The sequence below is a fragment of the Mustela nigripes genome, chromosome 15 (genome assembly GCF_022355385.1).
Source record: "Mustela nigripes isolate SB6536 chromosome 15, MUSNIG.SB6536, whole genome shotgun sequence".
In the NCBI taxonomy this organism is placed as follows: domain Eukaryota; kingdom Metazoa; phylum Chordata; class Mammalia; order Carnivora; family Mustelidae; genus Mustela; species Mustela nigripes.
In genome coordinates, this window is record NC_081571.1 from 5,500,029 (window position 1) to 5,521,494 (window position 21,466).

Consider the following 21,466-nt stretch of genomic DNA (forward strand, 5'->3'; position numbering starts at 1 on the left):
GCTAATGATTTCATCATTCAGGATGAACTAGGTTATGCTACAGTAATAAAGAACCCAGACTCTTAGTGGCCTAAAACAAAGGTTTATTTCTTACCCCTGTTGTGTAGCTGTTTTGTAAGTTTGATGCCCCCAAGCTACTGTTCTTCATACAGGAGTAATTGTGCATTTCCTTTAAGAACAAGAGGGATGCTTACTGATTGGGGTAGGTGGTTTAGAGTGTGATTCTTCTACCTTCTGCAACAGAATCTCCAAAATATTGTTAAATGCAAACGCCTCTGGAAGTTGCTTTCTGTTACCCATTCTACTATTTTACAAAAGTTGCTGTGCAAAGGGTATTTTACTTCCTTAGAAATAACTAAAGTAGCACTAATGTGTTTATACAAACAGAAGAAATTAGTGTTTTATTTTCTTAGAAGACAAGTAGTATGGTATATATGCTGTTCTTCAGATATTCAGTGATTTTAGATTACAGTTGGTCTTTTTCTAGAGCCAGATTTCTAAAGCTTATAGATATGTATTTTTAAAAAATAGGTTCTACATTTTAACTAACCAAAACATGTTAATGCCATCTGGAACTACGGCATGAAAACGCCAACAAAATAGCTAAAACTTGGCCAATAAAAATGGATCAATACCACTACTCTACCAAGCCTGTAACTGCTTTCAATAGTTTTGCAAATGAACAGAATTTCATCCAACTTAGAAGGCCAACTGAAAATTTTTCAGTACTCTCAAACTGACCTGGAAAAAAAAAAAAAGAGGTCAGAAAAGGCTATTTGAGTGAACAAAATGCAGAATGCTGGCAACACTGAGCACTGGTGAGGATGTAGAACAACAGGAACTCTCTCATTCACTGCTTGTGGGAAATGGAGCAACCACTTTGGAAGACAGTGTGGCAGTTTCTTACAAATTAAACATGCTCTTACTACATACAACCCAGTGATTACACTCCTTGGAATCTACCCAGAGGAGCCAAAAATTTTATCCACACAAAAACCTGCACACAGATATTTAAAGCCAACTTTATTCACAATTGCTGTAACTTGGAAGCAAGCCAGGTGTCCTACAATAGGTGAATGAACAAACTATTTATCCAGACAATGCAATGTACATCCAGACGTTGGAATATTACTCAGTACTAAAAAATGAATGAGCTATCAGGACATGAAAAAACAGAACCTGATATGCATCTATTAAGTAAAAGACATTGATCTGAAAGGCCATACACTATATGATCCCTACAATGTGACACTCTAGAAATGGTAAAACTATGGAGACAATATAAAGATCAGTGGTTGCCAGGGGCTTGAGGATAGGGTGGGATTAATAGGCAGTGCACAGTGGATTTTTGGGCCATGAAAAATACCCTGTATGATACTATAAAGGTCATTACACAGTGTCCAAAACCCACAGAATATACAATAACAAGAATTGAACCCTAAGGTAAACTATGGACTTGGGGTGAATATGATGTGTTAGTGCAGGTTCATCAATTTTAACAAATGTACTACTCTGGTGGGGTATATAAGAAATTTCTGGACCTTACCTCAATTTTGTGGTGAACTTAAAACTTCTCTTAAAAAAAAAAAAAAAGTCTTCAAAGAAAAAAAAGTCTTCAAAGAAAAAAGGAGGGGTTCCCTGATACTAACCCCCTGCCCTGCTACTCTACCAAGTAAAGAGAATTTTAACAACAACAAAATAGACTTCCCTCCATCTTTATTTAGTTAGGGCTCCCTGAGCTACTTCTGGCCTAGCTAACCTTTCAAAAACACTTCCATATAAACTCTTTCCTGAAAGTCATTTTCTTCATCATGTTTATCTCCCGATATACATTTTACCTTGAATTACATGTATATATTCACTGGACACTGCCTTCCACGAAAATTAAGTGACATTATCAACTCTATCTGCTGTACCTTTTAGCCCACTATGCCTATTTTAATATTTTGGAAATTATTTTTATACGTTGTTACTTATCAACATTGTCAACCTTTTGGAAAATGACTTGCTTAAACCTTATAGTGTTATGATTAGTATAATGTGCAGGTCCATTTGCCTAAGTGAGGAAAGAAAAAACCAATCACAACTTGATCCCGTTTGTTGTTTTTTTTTTTAAAAGAAAAACATCCAAAGTAAAATATGAACATTTAATTACCTTTAAATAATATGTAATAATTTACATGCTATACATTCCCAAATACACTGAATGTAAATTTTTCTAAGACATATACATAATCTGCTTTTTGCCAACATATACCCCGTAGGTCACTTAAGATGTTAACTGACTTCTCAGTCCATGTGTGAGCACATAAACACACATGTATATGCCTGAAGTTGAAGATACTAAACAACAACAAAAGAACACTTGAATATAAGAAGTCTGCCATGGAAGATTCTAAAACCATAATCAGTAACTAGAACCAAGTAACAAGGCACAAAAGTTTCCCTTTGTGGCCACAAAGATTAAGATTCCTGTCCCAGTGCTTAAGTATGGAAATAGGCTTGGCTAAATCACAAACTATATTTTATGGTACATTTCTGTTACTGTTTAAAAAGAAGTATTTTTCTTATTACATAATACATTACACAAAAGCATTGGAAAAATAAACAGATTAGTTAAGTTCTCATACAATAAAGCTTTTTTTCCATTTGAAAAAGATATTTATGCTCAAAACTAATATAATAGAGAGAAGTACAGTAAAGAGAAGCATTAGGGATTCTACCCAGGTTTCCTACTACTCCTGAATCATACCTCTTGCCAGTCATGTTACTTAAACCTTCAATTTTAAAGCCAGCTGGGTGATACTATCAATTGCATGTGAATTGTTGTTTTTTGGGGGTTTTTTTGCCTTATTATTATTATTTTTTTGGTCATTTAAAGATATGTTACTAGCACACAGAACAGTTAATTTAACATGGCAAAATGAAACTTTTCCTAGCATTTAAGTTGTTTTTGCTAAACATTAACTTTGTACTAGGCTATTCTTAATTTTCCTTTTTTATTCCTATGTTAACGGAGAAAAAAAAATGTTCCACATAGAAATGGCTGCTTTAAAATTCATGCAACCAAGCAAAATCTAAACTATCAGTACTTCCCTTTTTTAACCCCCAAATTTGGGGGGAACGGAGTTTGTTCTAGGAAGAGCAACTCACTGAAAGATAAAACAGTATGTGTGTGTGTATACACACACATTCTTCATTTCGTCTAAGAACAGTTTTAGAGCCTTAAGCTTTTTAAAGTTACACAGTTATCCAAAGAATAAAGCCAACTGAAGCCACCAAGTAAGAATTAAAAGGATGCAGTAATCCATACATAAAAGATACTCAAATATGTTTATACATATTCAAGATATCAATAATCTAAGTTGTAAATAATGTTATCAAAGGTAGTACTGCATAAACTGTAATCAGAATAAAACCTTCAGTTTCGTTAATTTTGAATATGGACGTGGGAGCAGCTGACCATGAACTTAACAATGTACGTGCACATCTGTTTCCACAGGAGTGTTGTAGCATGCAGCCCCCGTAGTAACGACATTGCAATTCTTTCCAAATTAACCAAAAGAAAAAAACCCAAAAAACCAAAACCTGCTCTTAGCTATAAAACTTAAGGGTAAAGAATAAACCGAGATTTTAAGGCTTTCTTAAAGTATTTTTCATGGCACTTCAACGTTAACATTACTAATAGGCAAAATATGTAAATACCCATAGTTACAGAGTTATATAATCAAAAGTACATGCCATGTCAATTATTAAGTAAGGGAGAATTTTGTCGAGTTTCGTTTCCTGACAATTATAGTTAAGGAAGGCTATTCATGTTTGGCTGTAATTTTAACATATAAATCATACAGAAATGTCAATTCACTAGTATATAGTGCAAATTGTGTTTTGAATGAATCCGCCACCACCACTCATTTCTTAAAGAACTGAAAGTCATTCTCTGCTGGAAATGCAATTAAACTGACTTATTTCTCTCACAAGAGCAGTTATTATCCTTTCTTCAACTATAAAGCTCTAAGACAAATTCCTTTTGGTCACGTGCACAGATCATTCTCACAAGAATCCATGTCTTGCATTACAGTCAGTCCAGAAAATACTCTGCGGATCTAACAGGTCATTCTGGCCACACCATACTCCAAGCTAACCACACCAGGTTCCGACTTGGAGAACTCTTCAGCATATTCCCTGTAACGATTATCTGCTGGGTTGCTGCCCTCTATAGTTCGAAGAGCGTGATTCACAGGCAACAGAGTTTGCTCCTTGAAACACAAGGAAGTTTTGAGGGTAGGTGATTCAGGATGAACTGAATGCAGTAACTCCTTGGTGAGAATTCCATCTGTTTGCTTCTTTTTACATTGCTTAATTTTCTAGAACAAATCCAAATTTGAAAACAATTACTAATTCCACACACTACATGTTCAACATAGCTTAGATGAAAGAAGAAACCATGCTTTTGTAAATGTTCTCTCTTTATGAATACAAAGTTAAATCTCAAGAAATAAAGTCTACTGCAGAAGAGTAAGATGGTTGAGAATCCTAATAGTTTACAACTTTTACAGTGGAAAATGGTTATTATGCTTGACTGCAAAAGATCATTAAGTCTTGATATTTAAAAAAGGCACAGATTACCTAGGAAGTATAAAAAGACAGTATTTTATAATAAAAGAAAGGTATATAAGACTTCACCCTGAATCATAATTGTATAATATAGCAAACACATACTTACTTACCTGAAGAACTTTCTTACATGGTTTTCTTACAATGATTTGTTAGGTGAACATAACCAGCTTTAGAACACAACAGAATTTTAAAATATTTTTAATTTTTTTTTTTTAAGATTTATTTACATATTTTTGAGAGCAGGAGAGCAGGGGAGGGGCAGAGGGAGAGGAAGAGGGAGAATCTCAAGCAGACTCCCCACTGAGCGCAGAGCCCAACTCCGGGATTTATTTCACAACTGTGAGATCATGACCTGATTCGAAACCTAGAGTTGGACACTCAACTGACTGAGCCACCCAGGTGTCCCGACAGAATTTTTTTTCAAACAGAATCTAAGATTTTAAAAAGTATTCTTTGGCAGAGTATCATGCTCTCCAAATCCCTGGACTGATTTCTGGTCACTCTGCTTATATTTACCTATGTCTTAGATCTGCCTCTCTTTTTATACAACCCTTCTATCGTTTCCTCATGCAATCATTAATTACCTTCTTATGCAAGAGATGACTAAGGAACAGCCCCGCCTGACAGGCAGACACGACAGTGAGTTATCCAACTGTCTAGGATTTTTAAAGTACGTACTCACTGATCCTTTTTGTTTATATGTGATGACAGAGAAAAAAATTACCAGAAAGTCTTACTGTGGAGAGAAACTTTTTAAACAAGATACAAAAGAAGGTATAAAACAAAAAGACTGATCAATCTGACTGCATTAAAATTCATAACATCTATGGCGCCTGGGTGGCTCAGTGGGTTAAAGCCTCTGCCTTCGCCTCAGGTCATGATCCCAGCATCCTGGGATCGAGCCCCACATCAGGCTCTCTTCTCAGCAGGGAGCCTGCTTCCTCCACTCTCTCTGCCTGCCTCTCTGCTTACTTGTAATCTCTGTCTGTCAAATAAATAAATAAAATCTTTAAAAAAAAAAACAATAAATAAATAAATAAATAAAAAATAAAATTCATAACATCTATACAAAACATACCATACATAAAATGGAAAAGACGAGAACAAACTGAACAAAACCACTAGTGATATATATTTAGATATATATCTATATGTATCTATATCTATATATATATCTAACAGAGAATTAATATCTGGTACTTTACTGTGAAGTAAAGAACTTTTACAGATCAATAAGGAAAAGGCAAATATACCAACAGAAAAATGAGTGGAGGTTTGAATAGGCCATTCAGAGAACAGGAAAAATGAAATGGCCCATAAATATTGAAAAGTCATTCAACTTACTTTGTTATTATGGAAATCCAAAACTGAAAACCAGTTAAATGTTCTGTAGAGGCTGAACAGACTGTGATATATGCATATAAGAGAATTTTATATAGTAGTTATTAATAAAACACATGAGTTAAAGCTCTATGTATCAACAGGGATAAATTTCAAAACAATATGGATAAAATGAAGCATGACAGTATAACCATCTTTATATAGTTTCAAAACAGTTCTGTAAGCTGGGTGAGGGGTACATGGCCATTCATAATCTGCTGCTCTTTTATACCTTATAAAAATATATTCCTTTGTACTTCAATATAAAATAAAAATATTTCAAATCACATAAAATAGTATTATAAATTGTGGGTAAAAACATACATAGTAGAAGTAGAAAAATATGCACGGGAATAATTAACAACAAATTCAGCCCAAAGTAGATGGGGAGGGCTACAGAGGGGTAAATTTCTTCAAATATATTTCATTTCTTAGAACAAAAACATGAAAGATCTAAAGCAAGTATGATAAATGTTAAAATATTACAAAGCTAGTGGTAGATTCCCCGGTATTTATTATGTTCATATCTCTACTTTTCTCTATACAGTTGGCCCCTGAACAACACAGGGGTCGGAGGAATCAACCCCCTCATGCAATAAAAAATCCACATATAATTTTTGATGCCCCCAAAATATAACTACTAATAGTCTACTGTTGACTGGAAACCTTACCAATAGCATAAACAGTCAATTGACACACATTTTTAAGTTGTATGTGTTAATACTGTATTCTCACAATAAAGTAAGTGAGAGAAAAAAATGTTACTAAGGAAATCACAAGAGAAAATAAGTACATTTATAGTACTGTACTCTATCGAAAAAAATCCACTTGTAAGTGGACCCGTGTATTTCAAACCTATGTTGTTCAAGGGTCGACTGTACTTCGAATACTTCAATGCTAAAATTCAGGGAAAGCAATTCAAACTAACCTGAAAGCAGAGGAGATCTGATTTTGAAACAGTCATGTACTTAGGAGGTTTCTATATATACAAATTTACACAGAGAACATAGGAAATACACTAATTTAATATTCCAAGTATATTACATTAGACGCTTCAGAATACTTACAGATTCTAAGTCTTTAATGTCTTTCTCTAACTGTTTATTTTGCTCATCCATATCCATAATTATATTAAACACGGACTGTCTAGGATGCAATGTTCGATCAAATTGGTGGTACATGTTTCTCCAAAACCTTTATGACAAAAACAAAAAACAACAACTCAATAAATTGTGTTTGAGAAAAATCAAGTATTAATACCTCAATGATGCCAACTTACTTAAAATTGAAAGATACTGTATTTGGCTCCAAAACTGAAAATTTCGGAGATTTAGAACTGTAGAGAGGATTGAAGTACTTCTTTTGGTCATCCAGGAGAAATGGCCACAGGGAGTAAGTCTTTTCCTTTAACCTTAATGTAATGAGAAAAACAAAGATCTTTTCCACAGATGCTAATATTTATTTTTATAAATCAGGCAATTGTTTCCCAAGATTTAAGTTTTAATTTTTCCTTCTCTTTGCAACCTAACCTCACCTTGTCTCTGAATTGTGTATTCTCCCTTTACTCCTTTCACTTATAAGGATGAAATAAATAAAACCATGTCTCTCTGAATATAACACAGGTCGACCATTCTTTCACAAGCATACACATTAATAGATTCCTTTCAACTCACAGTTTCATAAACATGGTCTCTTATACCTATTTCAAATCACCATACACATGTATACAGAGCAGACACGGGTATCACTCTTTGGCCTCATTCTCTTAGCCCTATATCTGGGTTGTAGTAACATGTATTATTAAAGCAGGGATAAATTTAAGCGTGAGAGAGTAGCAAAAAGGGAATTAGGAAAAATCAGAATATTATTCAACAGTAAAATGATGCCAATCATACTGCAACTCTTAAGAGTAAGTGAAGTAAGTGGATAAAGGGTAGAATGGTTTAGATAGTATATTTACCAAATAAACATAAAATAGATAGGATTATGGGGGAAAATGGAGTTTGATCATTTTTCTATGACCCCCTAAGATGACCAATAAATAAGTTCTTAAGAGAAAAACCACTAGGAAATAAATGCTTTTATTATCATCTTCCTTTAGAAGAGGATGTGTGGCCCAGACTGAGACGAGTTATTCCTAAAAGAGCTCTGTACTCTTAACAGTCCTCTGGTCTGGGACGCCTGGATGGCTCAGTGGGTTAAAGCCTCTGCCTTCGGCTCAGGTCATGATCCCAGGGTCCTGGGATCGAGCCCCGCATCAGGGTTTCTACTCAACAGGGAACCTGCTTCCTCCTCTCTCTTTGCCTGCCTCTCTGCCCACTTGTGATCTCTGTCTGTCAAATAAATAAATAAACTTAAAAAAAGAAAAAGAAAAAGAGTCCTCTGGTCCTAATTATGATACACTACTGTGATTTACTATAGCACAGAGCTAAAGTCTGAATGCTCTTGGATTTGTTCACCTCTGTCATACTCTTGTTCCAATTGTAATTCCCTTTACACATCTTTAGAATCTTCCAAGTGCTCTCAGTTCTGCCTTCAACTCTGCTGAGAGTTGAGAATATGTGGCTGTCTTCAAACTACTACCAGATTTAGCTTCTCTAATATGTCACTTGGACATTCAAGAATCTCTAACTGCTCTTTATTGACTTTTAAGAAATCTAAACTCAGAAACCCAACCTAAAAAAAATTTATATTTAATCACTTCTCACAGCCTTACCCCACATTTCCCTTGCATCAAAATTTAGCCAGAAACCTCTATTACCAAGACTGGTTAGGAAAGAAGAGGTATGCGACCCAACTCAGGGACAGACACACTACAGCCAACATAGATCTATTTTCCCCAAAGAATTATCTGCTTAGAAATGTGAGAAAAACTATAAGGCCTCATTTTACCTTAAAACCAACAGTTTTTAAATCCTTTACCAAACCTTAAAGCTTAGTGACCAATACTTTCTACGAAATGACATAATGTTAAGATTTTTCTGTTCTAAATATATATGCAGAATAGAAAGGAGTAGGATGGTGGTTTCCAGGGTGTTGATAAGGTTTCTTGTTCTGGGTGCTGGTTACATAGATGGATGAATTTCAGATTTACTAAGCTTCACACTTACGCCATATCACTTTTCAGTATGTACGCTTCATTTCAAAACAAATTTTTAAAACGTGTTTTTACTATTAACCTCAGGATATGAGGGATAGAGGGTACTTAGCTTCAGAAATACCAGACAATAAAATCTTCACAATAAAATTAAGTTCTGTTATATACTGCCAAGATATTTTATTATATTCCACTATGATTTATGTTAGACTTCAACCAAGTAGGAAAAAAAGAGCCCATTTTATGCAAACTATCTTACTTGAGCTCTTCTCTTTCCTTCTGACAATTTCCAAGGAAGTTTCCAAACTGGCATGAATTAATATGTTCATGGATCTGAAGAAGAAACTCTTCATTGAATTCAAAGGCTTGTGGGAACTGTTCGGTCAAATGCCACACACACTCCAAGAACTGAGTAAACACTGGTGAGACTTCCTTTGGGTCACCATCCAAATGGCCACACCTAGCCCCCCAGAAAGTACAAGCTTTTAAAAATGCCTCTGAAAGAAGTCAATTATTCAGGTATTGTCAAATTTAAACACACACACACAAACCTAAAACTCAATATCTACTGTCATAAAAAAAGCATAATGTTTTTATTTGAAACAATTTAAATCTATGAGTTTTTCAACCACAACTTTAAGGGGTCTATTACCTTCTAAGTACCACAATCCAGACAAAAAGGAAGGTAATAAACTGCCACATAAATTAACAAAGGTCTGAGAATTGAAAGAAATCACAGAAAAAAATTGAATCAGTTTTCATACAAAAACAAACAAACAAACAATAGCACGCTCACCTACGCAAGTTCATGAAGAACAGAAATATTTTGGCACTCTAAAACGGTTTTACAAAATATATAAATGTAAAACTATGACTCACCTCTCTGAAAACTTATGTCCAAAAGAGATCCAATCCTTTTCTATTAAAACCTTAATGAGAAAAAGCAAAATCCATTTTACAACTACTTTCAATTTCTTCTGTTTAAAATGGATTGAGTCCTATTATCTTAACAGCATTTACACTTTTAACTTATGGCTGAAAACAAAACAAACTTTTGTGTAATTACAGGCAAAAGATAGCAAGAACCTGGATTAGAGATTGGTATAACAAAGGGTAGAAATGACACTTAAAAGAAATACAGTAGTTCTTTGACTTAAATAATTTAGGTTGTATTTATTACATTTTAAGTGCAAACTACATGTTATAAAGTGCTAACACATTTACATTTCTGTATGTCTAATGATGGTATCTGCATAGAAGAAGGCTAAGAAAATGTAAATCAGAATGTTAACAGTTAGCTGTGGGTGGTAGACTGGGGTGTATGCTTTAAACCTTTTGGCTTACTTGTACATTACTTACACAGTACTTACCAGAAAAAGAATGATAAAAACACCAATAAAAAGTGTATATTCAAATTCAGATGGTGATATCTAACCTCTTGAATGGACTATCTTTATCTATTTTCTCTGTCACAGCTCTACTGAAGTAATAGGCTTCTAATTTTTTTCAGTCTAATTTATACAACATATCTTCTTAGTATTTATCATATCTCATAATTTCATTATATAATCACCAAGTACATTCTTTACAGTGTCAAAACTGCCACCTTTGGGGGGAAACCTAGATGGCAGCAGAGTAGGTGGATCCTAGGCTGGTCTTGTCAGCTGAACACAAATAGGTAATTATCAAATCATCCTAAATACCCAGAAATCGGCCGGAAGACTGACAGGACAAAGTCCACATCTAAGGGGAGAGAAGACTCATCAAAGATGCACCGAGAGGCAACATGATCTTTACTTTCAACTGTGCACACTGGACAAGGAGGTTAAATTCCCACTGGACAAAATGAAGACAGAGAAAGTCACCCCAAAAGGAGCAAAGGAGGTAGTACTCACTGCCAGGGATTTAAAAAAACAGCCACCTTTAGCTTCTCCTTGTTGTAAATCTTTCCAGAGGCGATATAATGATAGGGAAAGATACAGTTATCTGGAACCATGTTGCATGGGCTCAAATCCTAGCTCTGCCACTTCCACACCTGTGGTCTTCAGGCTTGGAGCTCCAGATTTTACTGTGGGCTCTCTGCCTGTCCTCCACACACCTACCTCTAAAACTCAACTCAGTATCTTTCTCATTGCATTTAGACTTCTGCTTCTCTCAGTAGGGAGCAAGAGAATGCCCACCCATCCTAGCAACTGAGTCCAGAGATGTTAATTCATCCTGGAAGAGGCCTCCTCTCTTTTCCATATCCAAACCAGAAATAATTCTTACTGATTCTACTTTCTCAACATCCCTGGAGGTTGAACCTATATACCTTTTGCATTCACGTGGTATGGCCTTACTCCTGGCCCTCTTTTCTCTCCTGAGTTATCTTACCAGTTTCTACACTGGTGTCCCAGCCTCCATTTCTACTACCCTCCACCTAGAACACCAAGCTGTCTTTTTACAAAGCAGATCCAAGTAAGTTTCTGTTTCCTCTATTTAAAATACTTTAATGGCTCTCACTACCCGAAAAGGTTAAAGGCCAAATTCCAGTCTTCTTTTACTGAAGCCTTCATACCACCATATCCTTCTGCTCCCAAGTGTCCCATTCTAACACCCTGAACTCCAGCCATCACACATCACCTGCATTCAGCCTAAGGAGCTATGCTTTGGTTCTCACTGTTCCTTTTGCCTGGGAAGCTCTCACATCGTCCCTGGGCATTTATTACATGATTTCATTTGAATATCTAGCAAGCAATTAAAGCCAAACATGGCAGAGAAAGTATTCCTCATTTTACACTCTTTCGGTAAGCTGCACATAATTTTATTAGTGGCACTTCCATTCAGCCTGTCCAAGACTCAGTATGTTAGTGCCAATGGTGCTGAAAGGGATCTGGTGATGTTAAACCTTGCCCTGCTGTAAGATGGCACTGCATTTCATTATTCTAAACCAATGAAAACTTTCTACCATCTCTTCGCTTATTTTAGTTGCCATGAATTAAGATGTAAATTTTGAAAACATAAGTTAATCTGATCATGTGTCAAAAGACAAACAAAAAACAGGAGGCAGGGTTTTAGCTTCACAAAGCAGAAAATCTATTCAATGAGAAATTTAATCTTCGGATATAAAACATGCTTCCTAATGTGTAATTACAATTAACGAACGAAGGCATTTTAAACAGAAAGTATGCTCTAGAACATGATTTTTAAGTACGCTTATTTGTGCCTTGTTTTACATCACTCACATTTGTCGGATAAAAGTGAAGGAGAAAATACTGAATATTTCTACTATAACATTTTAGAAAAAAAAACTTTTAAATTTAAAACTTGCTGTCAAACAGATGGCACAAATGGAAATCAGTCCAACTCAAGGTTGTTCAACCACAGCTACTACACACACTTTGGGACAGTTAGGTCTTTGCTATGGGGGCTAACCTCTGTCGTATAGAACATTAGCAGCATCCCGGCCCCTACCAGCTAAGTGCCAGTTGCACTCTTCTCTTTGTAACAACCCAAACTGTCTCCTAACATTGCCAAATGTCTCCTGGGAGGACAAAAATCACTATTTGAGAATCACTGGTCTAGCCAAATCACTCCTTACCATGAATCCTTTGATTGTTCTGTAGTAGGAATCCAGTAAAAGAGAGCCAAGGGAACAAACCTGGGAAGTCCTATCCCAACCATCAGAACAATGTACCAACACACTTGCATTTTCAACCATTATTGCCTGAAAAGAAAGATCACATACTTAGATTACAGCAGAATACATTTCTGGTACATCAGTTAAATTCTACTTATTCAAAAACTACACTAGCAAGTATTGCATTACACAGAAGAGCAAGGACTGTGATGATAATGCTGTCACAGCATAATTTCCAAAGAACAAGACAAAACACACAAAAAAACAAAAAACAAAACCAAAATTGTTGTTTCCAAGTGTCTGGTGATTTCTTTTTAAGTCCTTACATGAAGTGCTATGTGATCTTTTAAAACTCAAATTAAAGTAAGCCTCATTAAAGAGGTAAAACATAAAAGTTCTCTGACTGGAAAGGGTACCAGCAACCAGCAGCCAAGAGAATAAATTCATTCCTTCCTAACGATTATAAATCCCCAAACAAAATATGAACAACGAAGAGTTACTTTGGCTAAGAAGATTGCAGCGTCCATAACAGCTTTGATATGGCGAAGCCATCCTGAGCTCTCCAAACCAGAGTAGAAATCACTGACAGAAAGCCCTTTGGTACCATTGACTATGAAGGGGAAAAAAACATTTCATTAGAATGAGGCTAGCGTCTCCACTTCTCCTATTCAAGTTCTCTTTGAGTAAATTGGGAGGAAGAGGACAAAATAAAAAAAGAGTCTGTATAAATGAAAAGATGCTATTAGGACCTCAATATTGGATTTTTCAGGTACATTTTTTTTGTCATTCCTTGTGCTTAAAAAAAGCTCCAATCTCTCAGGACACCTGGGTGGCTCAGACGGCTAAGACTCTGCCTTCGGCTCAGGTCATAATCCCGAGATCCTGGGATTTACATCAGTACCATATCAGGCTCCTTGCTCAGCATGGAGCCTGCTTCTCTCTATGCCTCTGCCTGCCACTCTGCCCGCTTGTGCGCTCCCTCTCTCTCTTCTTCTTTTTTTTTTTAAGATTTTTTTTTAAAGATTTTATTTATTTATTTGACAGAGATCACAAGTAGGCAGTGAGGCAGGCAGAGAGAGAGGAGGAAGCAGGCTCCCCGCTGAGCAGAGAGCCCGATGTGGGGCTCGATCCCAGGACCCTGAGACCATGACCTGAGGCAAAGGCAGAGGCTTTAACCCACTGAGCCACCCAGATGCCCCTTTCTCTCTCTCTTCTGACAAGTAAATAAATAAATAAAATCTTTAAAAGAAAAAAAGAAAAGTTCCAATCTTTTTTTTAAAAAAATTTGGAGTTCAAAGTATTTAAAAGTCTGATATTTTAATTGTTAAAACTCCACACCACAACTGGAAAGATATTTTAATACTTAAACGAAGCGTTATTTTCAACTAATCTTCACTGTACACACTAAGCAAGCATATTTATCTAATAGTGACCATTTTTTTTTTGCAGAACCATTAGAACTGTCCTGTCCAATACAGTAGCCACTCCCCAAACTGACACATGGGTGGTATAAACTGAGATGTGGTTTAACGGTGTAAAATACGTACTCATCAATTTTTTAAGACTTAAAGGAAAAAAACTAATGTGTCATTACTGATTTTTTATACTGATTATATGTTAACATGTTTTAATACATTATGTAAAATATATTATTAATATTATTAATATTAATTTCCTTTTTTTTAAACTTTTTTGAATGTGCATATAGGGAAATTTTAAATTACATAATTTTAAATTTTATAATGTGCTAACATTTTATTTCGACTAGACAAAGTTGCTTCAAAGGCAAAAAATAATCATACCTTCCAATAATTTTTGAAGGCTGGACCGCATGACATGAATATTTTCAATTCCAACAAACTGAAATCTAATGTTAGAATAGTTGTCTTCATTTTCATAACCTTTTCCAGCTGCTCTGTTGGCCATTGCATTCAGCTAAAATATAAAGTTTTAGAACTTTAGAGACAAATTGCTTTTATCACTTAACCTAGTTTACCAAAAATCATGAAAATACTAAACAAACTACATTTTAGCGGAGTTTAAAGAACTCTGAACTGAATATGTTACCATTTTTTTAATAAGCAAAGTGTCACATATGTTATTAAGAGTAAAAAAGGACACTTTATATAAAGTAACAACATGATTGCTATATAATGGAAAGGTCAGACAAGAAGTTCCCCCACATATAATTTATGAAACTAATTCACTTGTGTTTTTACTCAGTTTTCTGCATGTTTGTAATATTTTGAAATTTAAAAAAGAAAGAAGTATCTCTCATCTGAATCCTAAATGATTCAGAGATGAGCCAAGCTGGGAAGTTTCCTGTTACTGAATGAATCTATTAGATTCATTTCAGAGTAAGCCTGGGGAACACATGATCATTCAGAGAGCCACAGGGACCCTGAAAAATCAGATCTGAAATACACGTCAGATTATCTGAGAGCCTCCATATTAAAAATTACTGGAGGTCCACACAATATATACCATGGAATATAACCCCCTAGCTTGATACACCTCCAAGAACTGGGCTAAAATTGGTCTCTAAGGAGAAAACAGACTGCCTGTAGGTCACTAGATCAAATGCTATCAGAGGCTCATTTAAGATTTGGTATGTTTAATTTTTTCAGACTTGGATTTCATATTGTATATTATTACAGTTTACAAAATATTCTTATGAACTTGGTTGAAACAAAATCTAAATTGGAAGACAAAGTAGCTTTTCATTCAGTAGATGGGGGCCCAGGTTGGTAACAAGGAAGTTCAACTCTACCTACTGACTCACTGGTTATTCAGCACCTATGATGACTAAGGTGAGAGTTAGATATTAAAATGCTTCCGCCTTATTACTAGTTAAGCTGAAGTTTAAACAGTATAAACCAAGCAATCTAAGAAAGGCCTGTTTTCTGTGTAGAAGGCAATTATACAGATAAGAGGTACTAGGTCCTGGGAAACAGATCATCCTCAGGCTTCATATTCAGAAACTTGTATTATAACCAGCTTTTATATCTATTATCACCTAAAAGTAATTCTGACCATTGAATCTACCAGATTAAAAAAGGAAGAAAAATAAAATTTGTCTTACAAGAGATATCACCAACATTCTTGACTTCTAAGAAAGTCTTTTCTTATTAACAAGATAAAAAATTATCAAATTCTAGTTTTTAATACTTCTTAATTTACTCAAGTTAATCTCATCTTGTTTCCTCCATTATCTTTTGTGAGAATGAATAATGATGAGAATAACTTCTAAAATAGCTACCATTCCTTTCAACAAAGCTGCCTAGAATTGTGCTCTATATTGCTCACTCGCTTTTTCTCATCGCTTTCTCTTATTTTCTCATCATTCCAGATTTTTGAAGAAATCCTCACTATAATTCTGCCAATGTCCTTTTGTGTAGCCCACCAGCTCTGCATTCGATGCTATAATAAAAATTAAAAGTAATGTTAGCTATTACCATTGAAGATTTTAATTACTTTAGTTTCAGGATCCTATATGAATTAGTGGCTTAACGGTATTTATAAAAAGAAAAGGGGATTCTGACATTTGTCTCAATGACAAAAATTGAACCTAACATTACAGATGCCTAACAGAACAACTATTTCCTGTCCACTATTTAAAACTCTCTAGTTCAATGTTTTCTAACTCACTATTTTCCTTATTTTCTTGAATATTTCAAGTTAACGCCCATTATTTTAACATGAAGTGTTCTGACAATTAAAAATTCTACTGAAAAAATTAGAAAGATTTTTTAATTTTTCACAACACACTATTTATTATTTCTTCACAATAACATAAGACTTCCACACGATCAAGAGTTCCCAACATAAAAATCTGTTTTTCTAAATTTATACATAAATCAGAAGACATAAGATATCACTATCTGGGAAACAGGTCTCCTAAGTTGGTATTCTTTTAAAGACTGCCTTCCTCAGTGTCATTAGCCTCAGTTAATTTAAAACTGGGATTCAGACAGGTTAAATATGGACAAACTGATCAACTCTCATTAATTAAAGTAACAAAGATAATTAAATTAACAGACTGTACTAGATTCAAGACACATACTTTGGGCCTGGTATCCATGACATACATATAGCGATTGACTGGATTGGCTTTACTAATGGCTTGAAGCAAATGTTCATCCTCCAGGCACCTGGCACTGAATCCTGATAGTGGTTGACTACATCGACAAATGGCAGCCTAATTTTAAAGGACAGAAAACAACAGATTATCCAAAGATGTCTAAAACATGTCTTTAAAAAACGCTTAAAAGAAAAACAAAAGTTCAAATCAAATGTGTAATCTGTTTAAAAGTTGGCAGGACAATTCGAAGACATTAACTTTGAAATCCTATTTTAATTCAACACTATGTGAACATCTTGATGTTACATAAGTTTTCCCAATATTCTCTTCTGAAAAAGTGAAATGCCTCCTTAGGTAGTTTGATGAAAAAAATCTTAAGTCCTAAGAAGCAACACTTCATCAATTCTCTATCATGTATCCTACTAAGATACTTGCATGCTATGCTCCAGATTACAAAATACTTTCAACTCAAGTTCAAGTAAGGGATTAATCAATAAAGGTAGAACAGGATTTTTTAAAGTAGTAACATTTGAGCTTTTATATTCCAAAAGTCTTCAGATCTCTATTTAGGAATCAGCAATCTTTATATAAAATGAGAAAAATGAACTTTAATTCAAGTTTGTGTTAAAATATAAATCTAAGAGGACAAAAATATCTGTTAGAGAAGTAGTGAATGGTGGATTAGATATTTACTCTTGTTCCAAGTCTTAAAAAGAGATTAGCAGATTTAGACCCATATACTTTTTCTCCAATCTCATCCATACCAACTCCAACTTAACCATAGCCCATCATTCCAACCATAGTATCATTAAGGGGAAAAAAAAGTATACATAAATTCACACACAAAATAAAACTATGTGAATTAAATAAAATAGAAGAAAATGAAATATAAAATATAAAATTATTTTCAGACATACTTTCTCATTTGTTAAGTTAGGCATTGACTATCTGTTTTCAGCCTAGCTTTCCAATAAACAAGGTATACAAACATGGGTGTGTCAAACAGAGGCCATAACCAGTCATCATTCTCTATGACTTTTTTATGAAGAACAGATTAGGAATTTCTGTTTAAAATTTTACTTTTTACCTCTGGCTCCCTTCTAAAAGCCAACTAAAGTTCTAATTGGGACATCTAAAATATATAAAATTAAAAGGTCAAAGAGAATGATAAAGGAGAGAAAAATAGAGAGGTTAACAAAATTTCAGGACATGAAAACAGATTGAGAAGTTAGTAATGATCAATTTACCAGAACAGAGAAAGTTGTCAAGTTGTTAGGAGTCAATAATAATAAGCATTTTGAGCAGCTAAATCCCAGAAAGGCTTAGGATTTGGTACCTCTAAAAGCCTGATCTGGAGTATAACTGAAAATAGAATTGGTTGAATATCCATATAGCGACTGGTTAAGGCTCCCAGATCTTCGCTTGCCCTGAACACAAAGTTTACTCTATGAAAAGGATTAACCTGAAGACTCTAGACAATATGCACAGATGTAGGTAGGAGCAAAGCTCTATACCAGCCCCCACCCCCCCCAAAAACAAGAGGATGAAGTAAAGCCTACAAAACAAATTGTGAAATCCTCCCATCCACCTTCCCACACTTGAATCCTAGAAAGAACTAACACACATATTGGGATGAAAATTAACAACAGAAAGAATCCAAAGATAGAGATCACTCCTGCACACAAACTTCTAAAAAGCTTGTGGTACTTCACTTTTTAAGTACAAGAGCCTAGCCAAGAATCAGATACTTGCAGGACATGAAAAACAACAACAACAAAAAAAACAAAATAAACAGAAAAAAGGAACTCTGAGCAACAGACAACTAATGTGGGGAGCAAAAGAATTCTTTTAAAAATACCCTTAACATCTTCAGAGAACCCAGTCATCATAGCCAAGAATAGAAAAATATCTAAAAAGTTCAGAAAATAGGAAGGAGAGCTTAGATTTTTAAAAATGGAATAGCAAAAATAAAGAGGTGGATGGGACGCCTGGGTGGCTGAGTGGGTTAAAGCCTCCGCCTTTGGCTTGGGTCATGGTCCCAGGGTCCTGGGATCAAGCCCCGCATCAGGCTCTCTCTGCTCTGCCGGGAGCCTGCTTCCTCCTCTCTCTCTGCCTGCCTCTCTGCCTACTTGTGGTCTCTCTCAAATAAATAAATAAAATCTTAAAAAAAAATTAAAAAAAAAAAAGGGGTAGACTGGAAACAAAGTCAAGGAAATCTTCTAAAAACTACAAAGAGATGGAAAATAGAGAAAATTAAGAAAAACGGAGGTTTACAAAAGCCCACTTGCCAACTCACACACACACAAAACACAATTACAAAGAAAAGTAACAGAAGAGAGAAAGTTACCACAGAAATAGAGAAGTAATTTCCCAAAAGTGAGTTTCTAGATAGAATTTTTAAAAAACACACCAAGGACTTCACTGTGAAATTTCAGAACACTGGGGAGAAAAGATTTGAAAAGCTTCCTGAGAAAAAAATCAGGTCACAAGCATTGGGAGTCAGAACTAAACTCCACAACTGGCTGGCTGTTGACAGAGGAAAAGTGATTTACCATCTCTTTACAGGTTGGAAGTTACAGGTAATCAGCAGAGCCTACCTTATAAAATTATCATGGGACTTCTTGCATATAATGCATCTAACACATAGTACCTTGTGACCTACTGTTCCAAGCTACAAAGGAAAATTTTGCTGTAATGAGCAATCCCTATTACAGCATCTCAGTATAAAGATGTCTCCTCCACCTCTTCGTACCGCAAAATCCTTCTGATTAGAAGTGCTTTCTATAAAAATTGTGAGCCTGAAATACCCTTGGCTCTCTTCTTTTTCTCAATAGTTGGTTTGTCAAAGCTATCTTCTCTTCCCAAATATAAGCAGGATCAAGAGAACCACAGGAAAGAAGAACCTATCTGTTCACTCATCTCATTATTTTCAAGTCCCTACTAAAAGAAAGGAAAGGCTGAAGGAGGGTGGAGGAGGAAAGAAAGATGAAAAGTATTAAAGTTTCTATACATCAGGGTAATTTTAAAATTTCAAAACGTAATCAAGAGAAAAGCCAACACTTCTCTATCAGCAACATTATAATAATGACCTTCCTATGTAAAAATGAGTGTTCATTTGGACACTTAAACCTGAAGAGGGGTTATGCCACATTTGTAAAAAAAAAAAAAAAAAAGAAAAAGAAAAAAAAGAAAAAATATCTTCTTTTCTTACCTCTTTATTGTGATGATAATAGGAAAGAACTGGGAATCTTCCCTTGCTCCGGAATTTGGAACTACCAACAATTATTGGTTTGCTTGCTATTCGGGGAACATAAAGTTCTCTGGGATAAGTTTCACAAATCTGTAAAAATCAAATAAAACATATCCATTCTACACACAGTTCAAAAACTATGAGGTTAAAAATCACCTTTAAAAAACTTTAAGACTTATTAAATGCAAGAACAGTACATAGCAATATATAGACAACTTACTACACTACTATGACACTCTCCATCTTGGTACTAACATGTTCTGAATTTCTCCAAAGGTTGCTAAGTTGAAATAAGTCAGTCAGAGAAAAACAAATACCATATGATTTCACTCATTATGTGGAATTTAAGAAACAAAACAGATGAGTAAAGGGGGAAAATGGGAGAGTGTGGCAAACCAAGAAACAGACTCTTAACCATAAACAACAAACTGGTTACCAGAAGGGAGGTGGGTGTGGGATGGGGGAAATAGGTGATGGGGATTAAGGAGTGCACTTGTAACGTGCACTGGGTGTTATATGTAAGTGTAGAATCACTATACTGCACACCTGAAACTAGTATCACACTGTATGTTAACTAACTGGAATTTAAATAAAAACAAACAAAAATGTTGCTGAGTTACCTTGTATTCTCGGTTGGCATCAGACAGCTGCCAGTTTGAATTTGGCACTCCCATCCTCTTATATTCCTCAGCAAGATCAATGAGCTCCCAACCTTGTAGTCGTTTCGAATCATTTTGTTTGGGATTGTAAGAGAATGCATAGAGATCTTCGTATTTTGCTATCGTATACAAAATACATAAATGTTATGATGCAACTTCTAAGACTTAAAACTCTATAAATAACAGTAATTTTTCTTTTTTTTTTTTAAATATTTTTCTTTAAAAATTTCAAAGAGATAACTAATACCCGAACATATCTGGACTCAATTTATTTTCTCTGTCCTTCAATTCAAAGGATCATATCTAAAGGCATACACATTAAACTGAGATTCAATTTATATAATCAGCAAAAGCTAGTAAACAATAATTTTATATCAAATACTCTAATGTAATACTTCTTTTTCCTAAAAGTATAATTTTAATGACACAGACCCAGGTATGTCTCACCCACCACACTTCCCAAATGATACATAAAATGGAAATACTAAATGCTGAGATAAAAAACTAGAGGTGGCCTATAGAACATGAACTTGCATATACATTCCTTATAGGACAGTGGCAATGGTTGCACAAAGCTTCAGAGAGCACTTAGTCCTGAATAATATTAAGCCCCTAAAGTGACAGAACCATCTTTACTCTAAGATCTGGCTTAACTTGGGACAATGCGTAAATGCTACAGGCTTTATGTGTTAGGAGAGAAGGGTGTGCAGACCCTGCTCCTAGACACTACCCTTCTCTCCTAGATCACTGCAGTCCAGGT

At 35.0% G+C, this 21,466-nt stretch overlaps 1 protein-coding gene across 1 annotated transcript; it reads right to left on the bottom strand.

Moving 5' to 3' along the window:
* Nucleotides 1-1,006: 1,006 nt before the first annotated feature.
* MTMR6 (myotubularin related protein 6) lies at nucleotides 1,007-20,805 on the bottom strand. The gene is made up of 10 exons (XM_059377492.1): nucleotides 20,668-20,805; nucleotides 20,009-20,137; nucleotides 16,780-16,914; nucleotides 14,519-14,651; nucleotides 13,217-13,326; nucleotides 12,678-12,803; nucleotides 9,977-10,026; nucleotides 7,280-7,411; nucleotides 7,068-7,194; nucleotides 1,007-4,367 (listed from the first exon to the last, which is right to left on the bottom strand). Exons 1-10 carry the CDS (start codon nucleotides 20,719-20,721, stop codon nucleotides 4,107-4,109), a joined length of 1,257 nt encoding a protein of 418 aa, XP_059233475.1. The 5' UTR covers nucleotides 20,722-20,805; the 3' UTR covers nucleotides 1,007-4,106.
* Nucleotides 20,806-21,466: the final 661 nt, after the last annotated feature.